General features: G+C 39.0%; 1 protein-coding gene across 2 annotated transcripts in view; it reads left to right on the top strand.

Annotated features, from left to right (window-relative positions):
• The first annotated feature begins 2,011 nt into the window (after positions 1 to 2,011).
• The window catches only part of LOC143036820 (beta-galactosidase-1-like protein 2), a 201,591-nt gene continuing 187,025 nt past the window's right edge, over positions 2,012 to 16,577 (top strand). The window contains exons 1-2 of one of the 2 annotated variants that reach the window (XM_076204615.1): positions 2,012 to 2,133; positions 4,158 to 4,289. Coding sequence is in view for 1 of the 2 variants with exons in the window: in XM_076204614.1 (XP_076060729.1) it covers positions 14,565 to 14,624 (60 nt within the window). In the remaining variant the exon portion in view is untranslated. Of the gene's footprint in view, positions 2,134 to 4,157; positions 4,290 to 14,467; positions 14,625 to 16,577 lie in introns of those variants that run through there. The other variant, XM_076204614.1, reaches the window with a different exon arrangement.

The following is a 16,577-nucleotide window of genomic DNA, read 5'->3' as shown; positions in this document are numbered from 1 at the left end:
AACACATGCTATTGTCGAAGCAATACAAAAGAATGAAGTGAAGTTTGTGCCGTGTTCTACTTGCTAACCATCACAGTTGCATTATCCCAGTGAGGGCATGACCTAGATTCAGGAGTCTTGACTGTATCGCTTATTTCTATTTACGCAATGGCGTTGTAAGTGGGCGGGGGGGGGGGTCATTTTTTCTTTTTTCCTGTGACACCTAACACTAATTATTGAGTAATGAATATAAAATCCTCAATTTAATTAACAATAATCCAAGAATAGAAATCTAAGTCTAAATAAAAATATTATTCTAAAAAACGCTGTGGAAGTCGGGTACAGGTGGTATTACGGTGACACTTTGTCCTAAAAATATTCTTGAAAAATCGCTTGGGTAAGTCGGGGTCAGGTGGTATTCTTCTTCTTCTTCTTCTTCTTCTTCTTCTTCTTCTTCTTCTTCTTCGCGTTCCTCTTCTTCTTCTTCTTCTTCTTCGCGTTCCTCTTCTTCTTCTTCTTCTTCTTCTTCTTCTTCTTCTTCTTCTTCGCGTTCTTCTTCTTCTTCTTCTTCCTCGCGTTCTTCTTCGCGTTTTTCTTTGCGTTCTTCTTCGCATTCTTCTTCGCGTTCTTCTTCGCATTCTTCTTCGCGTTCTTCTTCCTCGCGTTCTTCTTCGCGTTCTTCTCCGAATTCTAATTTGTGTTCTTCGCGTTCTTCTTCGTGCTGGGGATCGCGTGTTGGGGTTCCGCCCCGAGGCCGAGGCCGAAGGGGAAAACGAGGGATTAGAGCGCGGAAAGCTGCGGCCGTAGGCCGCTGTTTGCGCAGCCAAGCCCCCGGCGGAGCCGAAGAGGGCGAAGCCCGCGGCTTGTATATACATAAATAAATTTCACAAGTAGGTTAACATACATGTACGTAATGTAAAGTATAAAGCCATAATGATATAAAAATTTCGAGATTATTTCCAAGAAAGCAAGGACCAGGCAAACTTGACATAATTCTGGTCTAGAGTTGAGGAGCGACAAGTTCACAAATTTGCGCAAAAAAAATAAAATCATGGACATAGGATGTGTGATTATATTCTCTGGTAACATTACGATGATCTAATCTCAAACTTCTTAAAAAAATGGATCAGAGTTTGGCCAGATTGAGTAAACTTAGAAAATATCGCAAACACGGATTTTTATTTCTTAAGTATATTCCTATTTCTAAAATCATTATCAATACAATATAGCTACAGCTAGATAATAACGACACTTTTTAATTCATGGAATAATGTACGACACTTGCCTCTCTTGTAACGCCGCCATCTGTTTACTAACTTCACCTCCGCGCCATTGAATGCGTGCGTGCGTATGTGCGTTTTCAATGTGCCTTTGCGCGTCCGATTTTGTTATTCAGTATTTCATTACATATTTAAAAAATTACGTTCTTGTTTTTTATTTCGATCAAATCTCTACGTACGTTTTCGCGATCAAATATCGGCTGGATAGGTAAGAGCGTTATTTTTCTTCTAATTGTCCTGTTTTGGGCTGCGTTTTTAGTATTCGTGTGCTTTCAAAAGTTTATTGCTATTTTCGTTACATTTCGTAATATTAGTCTAGGTGAGGTTAATTTTGGTGAGATTAGGCTTGGTATTGTGAGGTTGTCAACATGGGCAAAATTAGATTAGGGGAGGAAAGTTAGGTAAAGTTACGTTGGGTTAAGTTTAGGTTGAGGTAGGTTCACTTAGGTTTGGTTATGTTAAATTAGGTTGCTAGATTAAGTTAAGTATGGCTGGGTTACTTAAATTAGGTAAAGTTAGGTATGTTTAATTAGGCTACGTTTAGTTATAGGTTTGATTAAATCAAACCAGATTAGGTTGGTTAGATCTGTAGGTTAGATTAAATTAGATTGGGTTAGTTTCGGCTACGTTCGGTTCAGTTAGGTTAGGTTAGGTTAGTTTACGTTAATTTTTCGTTAGGTTAGTACAGCGGTTGAGACCGTTGTGGGAATTGTAGTTGATAAATAAAAACCTCTGTCCTCAGGTAGAATAAACAACAAAGTCAATTACACGAAGTGATAATCTAGTTTACATCAGCCATCGACCGAAAAAATTGCCTGTCGTCAGCTACAATAAACTACGGAAAGCTCTCAACATAGCCACTTTAGCTTACCAGGTAAGTTTGCTCAAACTAAACATTTCGTAATCTCACCGGTATCATCTGACGTTCCAATAAATCGTGACGAATAACTCGATTCGCTTGAAAACTTTTATTCCATTCAAAATCCCACCACCGCGTGCGCGGTAATTTTGATAGTGGTGGGGCAAGAATTTTGTGAGGGGCAAAATTAAAGGCGATGAATGAACTAATCGAGAATGCATTTGAATCGGTAGAACAAATAGTAATATTAAACTCGCTGCGCAAGTAAAATGCAAACGAACAGATCGTAAACGTTATAGAAAATATTTATGCCAAAGGTACTGCTGTAATTCGACTACATAAAGACACATACATACATACATATACAAAAGGCTTTTCCCCCCTACACGGGGGGTATCCATAAATACAGTGGCGGACTTAGCCTACATGGCGCCCATCTTCCACAATGCAGATAAAATATTTGGCTTCTCCCCCCCCCCTCTCCCTCTCTCTTCTTTTATGGGACTTTTATACATTCGGTATTGATAGACTCAGGCGCTCATGGTTTGATCTGCATTTGGAAGGGGGCAATGCCGCCCCCTCCCAAGTACGCCCATAGGAAGAACCGCCACTGCATGAAGACACAAGATACAAAGGCGTACGGCAAGGTGATGATATTTCACCTTAATTATTTACATCTTGCTTGGAATAGATTTTTATAAAGCTGAATTGGGAAGAGAAATGTTTGAAGTTCAATGGCGAATATTTGAACCACCTAATATTTGCGTATGACATGATTATTCTTATTTCAGAAAGAGCTGTGGACTTGCAAAATATGCTAAGTGATCTGATCAATGAAAGTCTCAAAGTAGGTTTCAAATGAACAAGAGTAAAACCAAAATAATGTTCAACACGAAAGTTCAAAGTAAAGATATTATTATCGAAGGTGAGAAACTTGAAATAGTTGAAGATTGTAGTTATTTAGGCCAGATGGTGAAAGTGACCAAATATCATGACAATGAAATACAAAGACGTATTGCAACTGGTCGGAAAAGGTTTGGTAAGTGTAAGATCATGAGAAGCTATCTACCTTTATGTTTGAAACGTAGATTACAACCAATGCATTCTGCCAGAAATAATCTACGGGTGTGAGACTTTGAAACTGACGAAGGCGATGGAGACGAAACTAAGGAATGCTCAGAGGAGAATTGAGAAATCAATGGTGGGAATAACGCTGAGAGACCGAAAGAGATCAAGTTGGGTAAGGAAGCAGTCTGGAGGAAAAGATATTGCGGAGGCGGTAAAACGGGGAAAGTGTAATTGAGCAGATAAGTTAGCGCAAACGACTGATGAGCGATGGAGCAAGTGTGTTACTGAGTGGGCGCCGCGAAATGGGAATCGTGGAGAAGGGAGACCAGATAGAACGTGGAGAGGCGACATAGGGAAGTTTGCAGGAGTAACGTGGTAGATGGTGGCGAAATCTAATGAGTCATGGAATACTATATAAGTCCTTTGTTCAGTAGTGGACTCAGAATGGCTGATTGATTATTTAGCATGTGCATTTCATTTTGTGCAGATTTCAATAACACCTTTATCTATTCGTTGTTCGTTTGTTTTCGAAATATGATATTATCTTTTTATTATCATTATTATTGTATCAGATGCTTGGATGAATTAAGTTTTTATTTTTGTCAAGTTGTCGGTTTGGCGAGAATTGGTGGGTTTCATATCTGGCGCCTCAAATGGATGATAGTTTAACATTTCTCTTACCCACCATAATAAACTGCACAGGAATTTTCACCAAATAGATCTATTTGTTGTCTTTCGTCATATCTTCTGAAACAGTCGTGTATGCAGTGTATAATGCTTATATCTTTACCTTTTTCCATGGCGGTATTGCTGTTGCCGTCTTGTGTGCACTCATATATGGATTTTCTTTGTACCATGGTTTAGTTTGAAATCAGCGTTTCAGATTTGTACTTGTATGTTATTCAGAACCTCTTTCTGAGAGATATACAGTCTTAATTCCATTTACGCCTTTCCTACACCTCTTTCCTTAGTGTTATGCAGCTCAATGCAGCTGCACTTGTGTATCTATCAAGTCACGTGACTTCTTCGCCCACACGGCTCGACACGTCCCCATTCCTAGCCTCAGCTCACTCACTCTGCACCACGTCTGTAAACTTCGACAAGTAAGGAAATGGATTATCCCTTTTCGTAATGGCTGACACCTTTCTTTTTACTCTGACCTTTGTCAGAGTAATTTTATTAATCTCCGTGACAACTTATCACATTAAATCATGCACTCTATAACGGTTTTGGTCGTAAATTGCTACAGCCTCCCGTCCGACTGGCGTCATCTCAGCAGCATTTGTTAATCGTCGTCTGTCCTAGTGTCTGAAATGCTTGGGATCAGCTTTGGCGAGTGAGTTTCCTTTTTTTTTTTTTTAGCTTCAATAAAAATTATTGTATTTTTGTCGCTATCAAGTGGACAGGAAATTAACTAAATATCCTGGAAGTAGCCAAAACAAGAAATTTGTATAGAAGGCTTTAATCCTCTGAGTGTGGAGTTCCTCTCGGTTGAATAAAATAGTCCGGTACCAGTCAGAATTAGTATTTATATAGGACTTGTCTCTGTCCATTTGCCTTGAAGGTAAAATAATCTGTTGTAGAGATGGAAGATCAGTGGACATTTGAATTCGAAGGCGGGCTGAGTTCCATCTCATACCACTGGACTTAAAAGATTTCTGACGAGTTTAAGAGGAAATTATGACGAATATTCAGGGAGTTAGGATATTTTTTTAGTGATGTAAATTTTTGTTAAGATATACAGTACATACATTGTGGTGAATGGTGTAAACAGATAGTAGATGAATAAGAAAACGATCTTATCGATAAAAATAAATTTGAAGTTACATAAATTATAGGGAAATAAGTAGATTTTGGCACGTTTTGATAATATAATAATAATAATAATAATAATAATAATAACATGCAGAAATAAGATATGATAAAATACGTACACCTAAAGGCCCCTTCTCCCAAAGGGAGGCCAGCCAAACCATGCACCACACTCATACCCATTTGTTATCCTTATTAAATTATCTATCTCTTCTCCCAACCTGGATTAGAAGCAATGCAGCAAAACAGCACCCCAGTGCTTCATTCACCCCTCCCGTCATCCACCCAAGGTTTTACAGAGCAGACAAGAAGAAATTCCATCGGTCCACATCAATTTCTCATCAATTCACAACATCCACATACATTTACCTTACTTGCTCGACAGATCCTTGGGTACAAGGATTCACCATCCCTTTCTCTAATCGCTTCATTAGTTGGCAATCTTCCTCTCAAGAATTTACAGAGCTGACAAAGTCCGGAGTACGAGCAACAGTGGCCGCAAAATTAAACATCGAATTACATTATCTGGAGGTAACAGGCATCTCAAACTGCGTAGGCGCTGTCGGCGCTGTCGGTTTCCATTACTACCGTGACGTCACTACGCCTCGTACTAAGTGTGTGCAGGATTGCTTGCATTGCGAATATCTTTCATTTGTTACTTGCATCATAATTTCTATAGTACTTTCCAACCTTTTTTACATACGTAATTCTCAAAAGGAGGTCATCACACGATAAATGCTATCAGCAAATAGTTGAGGGTATGTCGTTGGATATTTCCATCAACTTGTGGTCACACGACTGAAGAGGATTTCACTCATAGTGGATAGAATCGCTTAAAAATTATCGAGTATTTCGATTACTCACTATAAAAGTATTTGAATCGATTATTTTTTAAGCGATCAATAGATTAAACGCCAAAATAAAGATAGGGATTGAAACTTAGACTACATATCTACAGACTGAAAGAAACGTTATACATGAGGCATTGATGCATTCGAATTGCCATTTGAGTCTTGAGCGGCCCCTAGACGTTCAATATTATTGCGCAATGTGGGTTGCACAATATCTTGGCGCTGGCCCCTACACGGTCAATATTATTGTACAATATTTTGGGTTGTGCAAAAGATTGTGCCGTATGGAGGCAATATTGAAGGTTGTGCAATATATTGCGCAATCGTGAGCGCAGACGTACAACCACATTGTGCAAACAGTCAGTCCTTGCCAGAACGTCATAACGTGAACATGTTGACTGACGGTGCGTGATCATTGCTATGGCAGCAAGTCATAAGAAAGGAAAGAATAAAGGCTCGCAGAAGGAGAGAAAATGGGCCAAACAGTGGCTTGTTGATAGGGAGAAGTACACACACGAAAGATTACTAAATGAACTGAGAGTGATAGAACCGAATGATTTCCGCAACTTCGTACGAATGAACACAGAATCATTTGATGAACTCCTTGCTTTGGTTGCTCCTATAATAGAAAAAAAAGAGCACTATCACAACCACCTTACACGACCGCTGGAGAGACACTGACAGGATATTGCGCAATATAGCCTACAGACGACACAACGTTATCCCGTTTGCGCAATATGTTTTCAAGTTTTTGAAAATCACACAATATATTGCACAACCTTTCAATATTGCCCACACACGATCAATTATATTGCACAAACCAAAATATTGCGCAATAATATTGAACGTCTAGGGACCGCTTTACTCTTTTCTTTTTCTTAATAGGCAATTATTCTGAAGCTGTTTCTCAATAAATATTCTTGCAAAGTACATTAGATAAATAAGACTGTTTTAATATCAGTAAAGCTGATGAATTGAATAGCTCCTTCAACATCCATGGTGAAATACGAACAACATATTTTAGGTTTCAGTTTTCGCGCGATTTTCTTCAGTAGTGCAGGTAAATGGGACCGTATTTTCATGAGGAATTACACGGACAGATATAGGTCTTGATTTTTTTTTTCTCCAGAATTGCTGTTATTTTTGTCGACATGATTTTTTTTTTTTTTTTTTTTTTTTTTTATCTACACACTTGTAGTCTGGGTTCCTGTCCTGTAATTCAACTACTAATTGCTTTGTATTCACGTGGAGCACTAACCGAATTTCAACAGGAGTTGCTTACAGTCCATGTTGATTTCAAGAAAGCGCTTGTATCGGGGCATCGTGCAGTGCTCAGGGGTCTTAGGCACATTCGTGGGATTCCTACTAGGATTATTGTCCTGATGTCTGGGTACACTGGGACGGTGCTGTGAATTCTGGAGGTGTGTCTGCTTTTTGTTTTTAGGGGTGAGGCATATGTCCTCGCCCCGATACATTTGAACACCTGTATGGACTGGTTATTGGACAGAGTTGTCGATCAATGTCCTTGTGAAACACCCATTGGTAATACTTAGGTGACTGGCCCTGTTCTTTGCCAATGGTACTATATATGTGAGAATAAACACCGTGTGAGATCGAAACCTTTATTGGTACGACGTTTCACTTGTTACAGCTTTTTCAAGTACAGACATGGCAAACACTCTGAGTATATATAGGCCAACGGGAACTGTATATCTCACAGACTCGTTGGGGGTTCTGGTTGGATACCTCGAGTCACTGTGACTGCTTGAACTCCAGGTCATCTGTACCAAGATCAAGGTCCAGGCGTTTGGGTGATTTGCCGAGTGACTCAAGTAAGTCTACCTATGTGGTGAGAGCATTGAGTTCTGTGAAAAGTTTTACATACTTATGTAGTGTAGTGTATAACAGTGGTACTGCGTCCGGAAGTCCTTAGAAGGATTGTCATCGATCATAGTGCTTTGAACCCGCTTAAACCGAGTATGTGGTGTTGATGCGAAAGTACAAAGATACGAATCTTCAGGTCGTTTGTGTTCCCTGTCATGCTGTGTAACGGGGCTGTGAGACATGGAACTTGAATACTTTAAAGTTTAACCACTTTGAAAATTAAAGACGTCTAATTTTACGGGAATATGTTTTTGGTACTTTCCAAAGTCAATAATAGCTAAATAGATTGCACAAAAACTCTTTATTTATTTATTTTTTTATCTATTGCAATTTAAAATAATCCTGTCCCCAAAACGTCTGCTTCGGCCGTTCTCGTAAAACCTACCCGTGGCACTATGTACTCCGCAATGATGTCTTGAGTTGTGTTCATTCTTCATGCATTGCCATTGTGTTTAGTGAATAGTGATAGTGTCGTGTACAGCAGGATATTTAACATAACAGTTAGGAATTATGAAAATTAAGACAACTACTGAGGAAAATACACCATTGGGAAGAAAAGAATATGAGAAAAAAGGTGGAGAATAGAAATATATTAATAACATATGGAACTCTAGAGAAAGGCAATAGAAAACTTACTATAACTGCTCAGTAACAATGACATTATTCACGCACGGAATATACACCGGGAGATAAATTTTCTTACATACATATACCAAAGGCTTTTCCCCCCTTATACGGGGGGGTAGCCAATTTTCTTACAGTAATGCTAGATAACATTTTTTAAAGCACATGCAAAAAAAAAAAAAAGATATATTGTTTTGGGGGAAATTTAATCAAATTTATCAGATAAGTAAGCTTAGAAAAACAAAAGCAGGAGAAATAAAGGAGTTGAAGCATTGATAATTATGTCATTTAAGTTACATAAAACCAAGTTCTCGCATAGGCAGACACAAACAGTATAACTTTAAAATTCTTTTATATACTGGATTATTTTTCTGAACTCTGAAGCAACACTGATTAAACATTATATGAAACAGCAATTTTCTTCTATTAGACCTATACTGGAATTTAATATCAGTTGATATGTTCACTATTGTCACAGTTTAGTAACTGGCTAAATAAGGGCGTGCAGTAAAGGAATAAATACAAAAAACACTTGTCATATGCTGGTCTAGATTGGTATGTTCTTAGTAATACTTGTTGTGAAGCTTTCGTTTTTATAGTATATAAACAATCTAGAATATTGTATAAAACTTGTCGTGTAAAGAATTATTAGTTTTATAGTAGCAAGTCACTCTAACCTTTTTACTGGTACACTAGGGCCGAGATGAAAAATATCTGAATTACGTTGTAGAAATAAAGTAATTGTTTACAAAGCTTGTGGCATGTTGCAAGCGTAGTGTGAACGTTATGTAGTATTTTGTGTACGAGCACAGTGCAATGATATTGAATGCGTTACGTATACTACCCTTGCTTTTTTGTACCCAGAGACCGAGTCGCAGAATTAACATACATGCACCAATGATACACCAATATGAAAACTCACGAGATATTCCGATTCAGATTGATAGCCCACAACTATGCCTTCCATTCGCACATAGATATTCCGATTCAGATTGATAGCCCACAACTATGCCTTCCATTCGCACACATTGGCTGTTGTCAGAGATGTTTAAGGAGTCGAGACGACTCGTTTCGAAGACGGCAAAAAACTCAGTATCGCTGAATGTCGTGTCTCGCTATCGGGCGCTTGGATTGGTCCACAGATCATGACGTCATGGGAACTAACACCAAGAGATGGCGCTTTATGTTGTGTTTTAGAATGCAAATTAGCAGACGACATACATTTTCGCCAAAAGTCCCTCAAATAGTGTTTTAAGGTAATATATTTGTTTTAAACATAGTTCTCGTCCAAAAAGACACACACAAACACAAAAGAGAAAATTCAAAGTTGTACCCAGGTATGGTGGATAGGTTACCCTAAGAGTGCCTGGAACATTCTCTCTTCCAAGTATACATTCAGATGAGATTTTTTTTTTACCAATTGGCAATATACAGCTGTTACAGGACGAGTAGCGTCTGAAAGCTGAATATTTTCCTTCAATAAAATTGGAGATATTTCCTTCAACTTTGTCGGACATGTTGATTTCCTTAGAATGATCGATTGAAATACTTCCGTGTGATCGCTGTTCTAGATGTCTTGTGATATTTTTTTCTATATCCAGACTTGATTAAAAATACCAATTAAATAAGTTATTATATATATATATATATTTCAAAATATATGTTTCATTAGTAAAGCAAGAATTATAGCGAGGGGATTACTAATAATTATGCAAATGGGATGTTTTGCATTTATTTTCATATTCATGTAGATATTTCTTAATCTCTTAATCAAGGAACATTTAGATTTTTTTCCCTACATTTAAAAAACTTCATTTAATTTTCTATGCGTTAGGCAAACCTCTGTTGAAAAAATCTGTCGGAATACCTCGACTAACCTCGATCATTGAGACGTTTCAGAGCTTTTCTTTCGATAGTAAGCGATAATTCTATTCACTAGGAAAAGAAATGGTTCGAAAGGAGTTCAATGTGCATCATGTCACTTTTTCAATACATCATTAAAACGAACTATTCAAATTAGATTTGATAAAGTCACCCCTATCTTTACTAATTTTCTATGAAATATTTATAGAGAGAACTTAGCAATTTACGGGAGAACCTATCTGTAGACCTTAGCATGGTATTATTGTGTACAATTAAACCTGACTCATGGTATTGTATATAAGAACATAAGAATGAAGGAGACTGCAAGAGACCATAAGGCCTACACTAGGCAGCTCCGTATCCATCACCACCCGTCGTCCCCATCCATAAAGTTGTCTAATCGTTTCTTAAAACAACTAATAGTTTCAGCGTTTACTACATGGTTACTAAGTCTATTCCATTCGTCGACCACCCTATTAGTAAACAAATTCTTGCCTATTTCCTTCTTAAATCTAAATTTGTCCAGTTTAAATCCATTACTGCGAGTCCTGCCCTGTTGTTTTAATATGATAACCTTGTTTGCATCACCCTTGTTAAAGCCTTTGATTCACTTAAACACCTCTAATAGATCACCCCGCACTCTGCGTCTTTCCAGAGAGTGTAAGTTAAGGTGTCTAAGCCTCTCTTCGTAAGTAAAATTTCTGAGTCCATGTATCATTTTGGTCATTCTTCTCTGTATTGATTCTAGTGAATTGATGTCCATTCTGTAGGACGGAGACCAAAACTGTACCGCATAGTCAAGGATGGGTCTTACTATCGCTAGATAGAGTTTGGTAATTACCTCTGCACTTCTATTCGTTACCGTCTTAGTAATTAAACCTAATGCCCTGTTAGCTTCATTTCTGGCGCTAATGCACTGTTTCCTGGTTTTAAGGTCTGGGCTCACTAGAACTCTCAAGTCTCTCTCGCACTCAGTTTTCTCAAAAAGCGTGTTAGAGATATTGAAGTTCATTTGCCATTTCATCGACCATGTGAACAATTTGTCAAGATCATCCTGCAGAATCTCTGCGTCGTCTCCTGACCTAATTTGGCGTCCTATTTTAGTTTTTGTCCGCAAACTTACAAACATCACTATTTATCCCATCGTCTACTGTAAGTCGTTTATGTACATAATGAACAACAGAGGACCCAAAACCGAGCCCTGGGGGACCCCACTAGTAACATTGCCCCACCTAGATTTTACTCCATTTATGGTGACCCGCTGTTTTCTGTTACTAATCCAAGCTCTAATCCATTCTAACACTTTTCCTCCTATGTCATGGGCTTTGATTTTATCTAGTAGTCTCTGGTGTGGCACCTTGTCGAACGCTTTGCTAAAGTCAAGGTAAATAACATCGTAATTATCATTGTTATCTGACGCCTTATATACTTTAGTGTAAAAGGATAGAAGATTAGTCACACATGACTTACCCTTGGAGAAACCATGCTGTGTATCACGAATTAGATTATGTCTTTCGATGTGTTCTCTGAGTCTATTTACTATTATTGATTCAAGCATTTTCCCTATAACCGATGTCAAACTGATTGTCCTGTAGTTGCATATAGACGATCTATCTCCCTTCTTAAAAACAGGAACAACGTTTGCCTGCCTCCAAGCAGTAGGCACAAAACCAGTGTCTACCGACTTATTAAATTTTTCAGTTAACTTGTCGCAGATTTCAAATTTACACTCTTTAAGCATTCTCGGAAAAAATTCGTCTGGATTCGGGGATTTTGTAGCTTTAAGTCTTTCAATCTGCTTGACTACTTCTACTTTACCAATGCTGATATTAGATAGACTACTTTCTTCATCCCTATTGAAAATCGGATCGCAGTCAGGTACTTTATCTAACCTCTTATTAGTAAACACCGAGAGAAAATATTTGTTAAACTCCTCACTCATTTTTTCCTCCGATTCTATCATGACATTTTCATTGTTTTTGATTGGTCCTATTCGTTATTTTTTGTTCTTTAGGGATGAAAGAAACCCTTTGGGTTGGATCTTGTTTGACTGGCAACCTTAATTTCATAATTACGTTTCGCTGTACTTGTATTCTTTTTAACCTGCTTTGCCATTTCGTTATATCTTGATCTAAGGTGTGTTTCCCTGTTTATTTTTACGTAAAGTCCTATTTTCATTCCGATCTCATATTTCAATATGTCCGTCATCCATTTGGGAGTATTACTATTTTTCCGTATTGACTTCAGGGGGATAAATGTATTTTGTATATGTCGCAACTATACAAAATATTTTTAATTTTTGAGTGTTTGATACAATTTTACAGCTACAGTTGAAGAGCAGAGGTCTTGAATTTCTCCCCAATCTCTCCCAAAATGAATTTACAATAGTCCTTTGCACGCACACCAGGAATGTAGCAGTTTTTATAACGCATAAGTCCGTATTATTATGGAACTTAATTTTCATGATGCGAATGAATCGTCTTGTGGATTGGAACGCCATATTTATGTTAAAAAATATTTTGAGTTTCATTCTGGGTAGAACGAAATTGCCACGAGGTAAAGCTGAAGTGTCGGAGTTTCATAGTTGAAGAGGAAAAAAATGTTAAGTAGTTAGGAGGTAGTTTTGGAAAAGATGAATGTAAGAATGGAAACGAAGTAACAGTAATTATTTCAAAGTATGTGGTGATTACATTACAACAGCCATTACTATTACCAACCTTTTCTTCATGTGTCAAAGTCTGAATTGTAGAGATGTTGAATGGTATTGACCTCAGCAGTGACACTGTCACGCACGTTTTGTGAATCTGCACAAATTGTGAATATTCATAGAATGTACAGCACCAATAATGAATTCATAATTGGGCGTACAGGTAACGAATTCATTAGACATGCACACATTACCGAAATGCCAGATAAAAATGAGGGAATCTGACCTCTGACATGATATTAAATTGTGGAAGAACCTAATCTAACCTAACCTAACATTTTACGAATCTTCATAATGTGTGCATATTTAATGGATTCGTTATCTGTGCACTCCATTATGAATTCATTATTGGTGCTGCACATTTTATGAAAATTCATAATCTGTGAAGATTCACAAACTTTGCGGGACAACACTATATTGCTTGAGTCATTTTGCCTTTGGGAGAGTCTTGTTCTTTGATGGTTCAAATCCACTGGCTCTTATCATATAATAATAGACAAAGGCCCAAACACAGAACCCTTATGTATGAATACCAACATCTAAATGTAGTTAATGGATTTAGCGAGGGGGTCGGTAATGTTCCCCCCCTACAAAGAAGGTATGTTAGTGCCCTTCTTAAATTACTTCTATTCTATTGTGGTGGCCGTAAGTTTCACAAGCGTTTGAAAGCTAAATTGAAACTGAATAGATATTGTTACGCAAGTGAATGTACTTGCGGAAAAGGAAGGACACTGGTCACGCGTGAAACTATAGTGTTGTCCCGTACTGAAAGGTGTGGAGGTGGCTTGTAGTGAAAGCACGCGGCCGCAAGGATTTGAACCTAAAGCATTTTGGCTTGTTGGTCTGGTAAAGGAGAGATGCAAAAGATGGGTAACAAAACGGAGTAACAGTAAATGATTTAAATGACCAGCATTTTTTCCCCCTTTGGATGAAAATTTGCTTCCATTCGTACACGAATGCTATGCGGCTCTGGTCCGTTAGGATGTCCCTGAAGTCAAGATCGAGAGAATACAAGGTCTGCTCGCGCGCATGTTGTGACGTCATCTGAAGGGGAGCCCACAGAGAAAATGGTGAAAACGTAAGTGAAAAATGTTAGGTAAAAGAGAAAACGTACAGGCACCACAGAGTTTCTGGGAGACTTACCTATTTCATGTTCTGCAACCGTTAAAATGGGGGTTTCATTTTGGAAAAATGTTCTTGTGGTTTGTCTTTGACATATTTAATAAAGAAACAGACGATGCAGTTAAAACTGGTGATTGACGTAAACGCCATCTAGTGAGAGAGCCGCACAGTAAAATGTATGTGGACGATGCGGCTCTCCGTGCGCTTTCCCGTCTTTCCTATATAGTCTTTGGGCCAAGCACTTCTAGTGACGTCAATGCGCAAACGACCTAAATACTGGATAGCTGTTGAGTAGACCTTGTATTCTCTCGATCTTGCCTGAAGTACTGAGCAGTTGCGATAAAGAAGGTGACTTCCTCTGTAACCCAAGACAGCTGCAAGAGAAAATGCACGTTGCAGCGACACCTGGTCCGTCTCCCACGCTGGCTATTGTAGGCTTTCCCACACAAGTGCGACGTAGTGGACGATAGAACAACAATCGTGCCTGATCAGTTCTGGCAGCTCACTCACGAGTCATGGTCGTACCGGCAGCTCCGTTGCGAGGACTTCTCCTCCTTGGTTCTCTCCTCATCGGAGTAAGTCAGATTTACTTGTTTCTATAGTCTGTGCCCTCCAAGGTGTGGCATACGTCGTGCCAAATCAACCTTAATACACGTCTCTCTTATTTCCCATCTTTTTGCTATTCAAAACTATTTATTTTTATATTCTGTTTATAGTAAAGAAAGATATGTGAGAAAGCTTTGGGAAAAGAAAAAAATTGGGGGGCCCTTTATGGATTTGGAAAAAGCTTATGACAGGGTAGGCAGGAAGGCGCTGTGGGAGGTATTGCAGATATATGGGATAGGAGGAAAGCTGTTAAGGGCAGTCAATATTTGTAAGAGAGTAGTAGAGCCTGTGTTAAAATCAGAAATGGAGTGGTTGGAGGTAAAGGTGAGACTTCGCCAGGTATGTGTTGTGTCGCCTCAGCTGTTCAATTTAAACGTGGGTGGGATGGTGTGAGAGGATGAGAGGTAAACGCAAGAGTAATGGGTCGGCGATTGGAGATGGTTAAAGAAAATGGAGAAAAGTGGGAGAAAAGCCAGTTGTTGTTTGCTGACGACACTGCGCTTGTAGCAGAATCAGAGGAGGGATTGAGGAAGTTAGTGACAGAGTTTGGGAAGGTGTGTGAAAGAAGGAAGTTGAAGATAAATGTGAGTAAAAGTAAGGTGATGAGATGTACAAGGGGAGAAAGTGGCAGCAGACTGAAAGTGAGTATTAAGGGAGAGAGACTGGAGGAAGTGGATAGTTTTAGATACTTGGATGGAAATGTGGCGGGAAAGGGAAGAATGGAGGTGGAGGTAGAATGTAGATTGAGATAAACAAGTAAATGCCTAGAGGATTAAAAAGAGTAATGAGAAATAGACATTTGGGAATGGATGCTAAGAGGATATTGTATGAAGGAATGATTGTGCCAACAACACTGTACGGGGCAGAACCATGGAACATAAGAGAGGAGGTGTTTGAATGTGTTTGAGATAATGTGCCTGAGAATTATGATAAGGGTTAGAGTGAGAAACGAGTTGAGGAGAACGGGGAGGGGGAAAAGGGAGTTGGGAGATAAGGTTAATGAAAGAGTATTGGGGTGTTTTGGACACATGAATGAGTGAAGAAAGATTAGTAAAAGAGGTGTGGAAGGCAGAGGTGAAAGGAGTGAACATGAGGGGGTGACCAAGGATGAGATGGATGGATGGGGTAAAAGGGGCATTGGGAAAGAGGGGAATGTCTGTTGAGGAAGGACGGGAGAAGACAGAAAATAGGGGTGAATAGAGAATGGTTGTGTATGGATGATGATGTGATGCATGAAAGGGAGTGGGTGGGGGATGGGAGGTGAGGTAGTATGTGTGAACAATCATTTGACACAGCCCGAAGGGATTTCTCCCCGTCTTCTCTTTTTCTGCATGAGGGGATGGAAAGGGAGAGGGGATCACCGATTTAATGAAGCTGCCTTGCTGTGGATGTGCTGTGCCTTGCGACACTGCTTCTAACCCGGGGTAGTGGGCGAGATGCAGGGATGACCCGTCATCCAGGAGGAGGGAGGGAGGTGGGGGGAGTGAATGGGAGTGGAGTATGTGGGGATGGAATGGGTGGGAGTAGTTTTTATGCCTTTGGTTTTTGGCTAACCTCCCTTGTAAGGGGGAAAAAGCCTTTGGTATATGTATGTATATAGTAAAGAACTTGTATCGTACAATGAGTATAACTTTTTATGATTATAACAACGGTTACCTACTCTCTCCCGCCTGTCTCACCTGTGAAATCTCGACTTGGCAAAATGGGGAAGAGGCATTGTCAGGTGCCAGAGGATTTATTCAGATCGTTGTTATACTCCAAAAAGTGATATTCATTGTACTATACAACTTCTTTTACTATACACAATATAAGAAAGATATCAAATAACACATAGATGGGAAACAAGAGAGGTATGTGGTTGATTTGGCAGAATGGCTAGTAGTAAATCGCGATTTATGCCACACATAACGTACCTGGTTGGA

This window comes from Oratosquilla oratoria, chromosome 21 (assembly GCF_046742065.1).
Source record: "Oratosquilla oratoria isolate Oo_2021 chromosome 21, ASM4674206v1, whole genome shotgun sequence".
NCBI classification, from domain to species: Eukaryota; Metazoa; Arthropoda; class Malacostraca; order Stomatopoda; family Squillidae; genus Oratosquilla; species Oratosquilla oratoria.
This window is presented reverse-complemented; position numbering and strand designations above follow the sequence as displayed.